We start from the raw sequence: 2,605 nt of genomic DNA, 5'->3' as shown, positions 1-2,605 counted from the left end.
TTCGATTCAGATTGTCATTTTCAATCGAATAAAGTAAAAAAATACCCAGGGTGCCATTTATAAATCAAAAGTTGTAGTCATTTCCGGTGAAACAGGAAGTAACCGAAAACAATTGAATACGTCAATCAATCCCAATTTATGTCATATACTAACGTACCAAATCTCGTTTTTATATCTGAAAAAATAAAAAAGTTATAGGGGTGAGCCACTTTTGAGACGCACTCGGTATACCAAAAATAATAAGTTATTTAATATTTAGTTTTAAAGCGTGTATTTTTCTCTTTAGTCTATGGCTTTAATCGTCATCATCAAAAACCAAATCATACGGTATATTATTAATAATATCAACACCCACCGTTTTGCTTACCGTATCATTATAAATAATTCTAATGGCTAATAGTTCTAGTTGAAGAAACAACTCCGTAAATTTTTCATGAGTTCCAAATTAAGAACTAAGAACATTAGTTTATCGTGCTGCAACAAAGCAAATCCTCGACCTTTTGACTAGTCCCATAAAGACAGTAGTAGACAAAATTCCATAATAACACTCAGAGATATAATGCAATACAAAATAACAGCGGTGAGCCTGCCTTTATTTACAGCTGATGGTCTGTTTCACAAACCATTTAAATCAAAATTTATGTGATTATTAAGTTTTCAGCCTGTTATTTAAAAAAAAAGAAAATTACTTCCATGCTTAATTTAATCATTACCATGCAAAAAATAAATATCAGAAATAAAAAAGCCCCCCCACCCCTATTTTCATAGTTAACTTAAAAATATTAGAAACTTTTTTTAGTAAAATAAATAGATTGATATGGACGTCATCTGCTTTTCTTCTGTCATCGTCTGTCGAAATCTTACCTGAGAAAAAAAACAGAGTTTGGCGAGTGTTAGTATTAACTCGTTTTTCCGGTTTTTATAATCTCATCATTCAACTGTTGGAAGAATGTCTCTTTTGAAGCTGTTGGTGAATCATCATTTACTGCGTATACTCCAATGATTGTTAATCTATATCCTCGAATATTCATATTAATCTTAATAATTCTTTCGCTAATTCCTTCCCAGGTTGTAGCGTATTTTCTATATTTCCGATGTATCAAAATAGCCACTCCCTGGCCTGCTCTCTTTTCTTTTCGAACGCCGCTATAAAAGTAATCATACATTCCTAAGTTCTCTGATCCTTGACTTTTTTTCTTGGTTTCAGTTAATACTGCTAGGTCAATATCTAATTTATTTATCTCATAGAGAACTTCGTCCATTTTTCTGGAGATACTTTGTACGTTCCATGTTCCAAAGTGCATTATCCGTTTTCGTTGCTTGGTTCGTCTTCGTATATCAGATCCATTCCGAGGCATTTTGTTTGGCTTTTTAACATTTTTAGGTTTCCCAGGTATCGAGGAGTTAGCCCGATGCCCCAACCCAGGAGGGCCAAGATTTTTCTGTAGGTGTTGTCTCCCATAAAAGCAGTAAAATCATTATATAAACAAACAAAAACTAGAATAAAAGTCGGCAAAGAGTTAACAACAGGATTTAATGGAACCAAAGGTCTGAAACAAGGGTGCTGTATTTCACCAACACTGTTCAAGATATATCTCGAACAAGTTCTCAAAGGTTGGAAGCAAAAATGTAGAAATATGGGAGTACCCATAGGGGACAACATGCTCTACACACTTTGCTTCGCGGACGATCAGGTGATCATAGTACAAGATTACGATGACATAAATTATATAACACGTAAGCTTATAGAAGAATATCAGAAATGGGTACTCGAGATCAATACTAACAAAACAGAATATATGTGTATCGGAGGAGAACAACAAGATCTAATACTAGAAGAAGGGAAGAAAATTAAGTGCTGCACAAAATACAAATATTTGGGTGTGCAAATCACAAATGATGGACTGTTGGATACAGCAATTAAAGAACGAAACCAACTTGGAAGGAATGCTATCACGGTATTGAATGGAATACTGTGGGACAGAAGCATAAACAACAAGAACAAAACTCTAATATACAATACCATCATAAAGAGTATAACCACGTACAGCTCTGAGGTGTGGCCAATTAAGGAAACAACAAAATGAATGCTGGAAGCTACAGAGATGGAATTTTGAAGAAGATCAGCAGGCAAATCAAGACTCGAGCGAATAACTAATGAACGCATAAGAGAGATTATGGAAGTTAAACATACGATAGTGGACGACATAAAGAACAGTCAACTCATATGGTACGGGCATGTCAAAAGAATGGCAGAAATAAGAATCCCAAAGCAAATTATAAACTGGAAACCTGCAGGAAGAAGAAAACCGGGTAGACCGAGAAGAAGTTGGCAGGAAGGGATTGACACGTTTATGGAGGAAAGATCTCTCGGAGACGGTGCATGGAGAGACAGACAGACATGGAGAGATGGCATTGGAAGACGTAGAACGTTTTAAACCATATACAATACCAACAATAAAAATATATATATATATATATATATATATATATATATATATATATATATATATATATATATATATATATTAATATATTATATATATATATGTTATATACCACATATATATTATATATATATATATGTACCTATCTATATATATAT

At 33.5% G+C, this 2,605-nt stretch overlaps 1 protein-coding gene across 1 annotated transcript; it reads right to left on the bottom strand.

Moving 5' to 3' along the window:
* Positions 1-899: 899 nt before the first annotated feature.
* Positions 900-1,358, bottom strand: LOC115877587. The gene has a single exon (XM_030893834.1). The coding sequence runs from the start codon at positions 1,356-1,358 to the stop codon at positions 900-902; it is 459 nt and encodes a 152-aa protein (XP_030749694.1).
* Positions 1,359-2,605: the final 1,247 nt, after the last annotated feature.

This window comes from Sitophilus oryzae, unplaced genomic scaffold (genome assembly GCF_002938485.1).
Source record: "Sitophilus oryzae breed Bouriz unplaced genomic scaffold, Soryzae_2.0 scaffold_1494_pilon_pilon, whole genome shotgun sequence".
Classification (NCBI taxonomy): Eukaryota; Metazoa; Arthropoda; class Insecta; order Coleoptera; family Curculionidae; genus Sitophilus; species Sitophilus oryzae.
The sequence above is the reverse complement of the archived record's forward strand: the minus strand, read 5'-3'. Positions and strand labels throughout refer to the sequence as shown.

Excerpts from the sequence above, each read along its gene's own strand:
- LOC115877587 (XM_030893834.1), bottom strand. The coding sequence starts at position 1,358 with ATGCCTCGGAATGGATCTGATATACGAAGACGAACCAAGCAACGAAAA.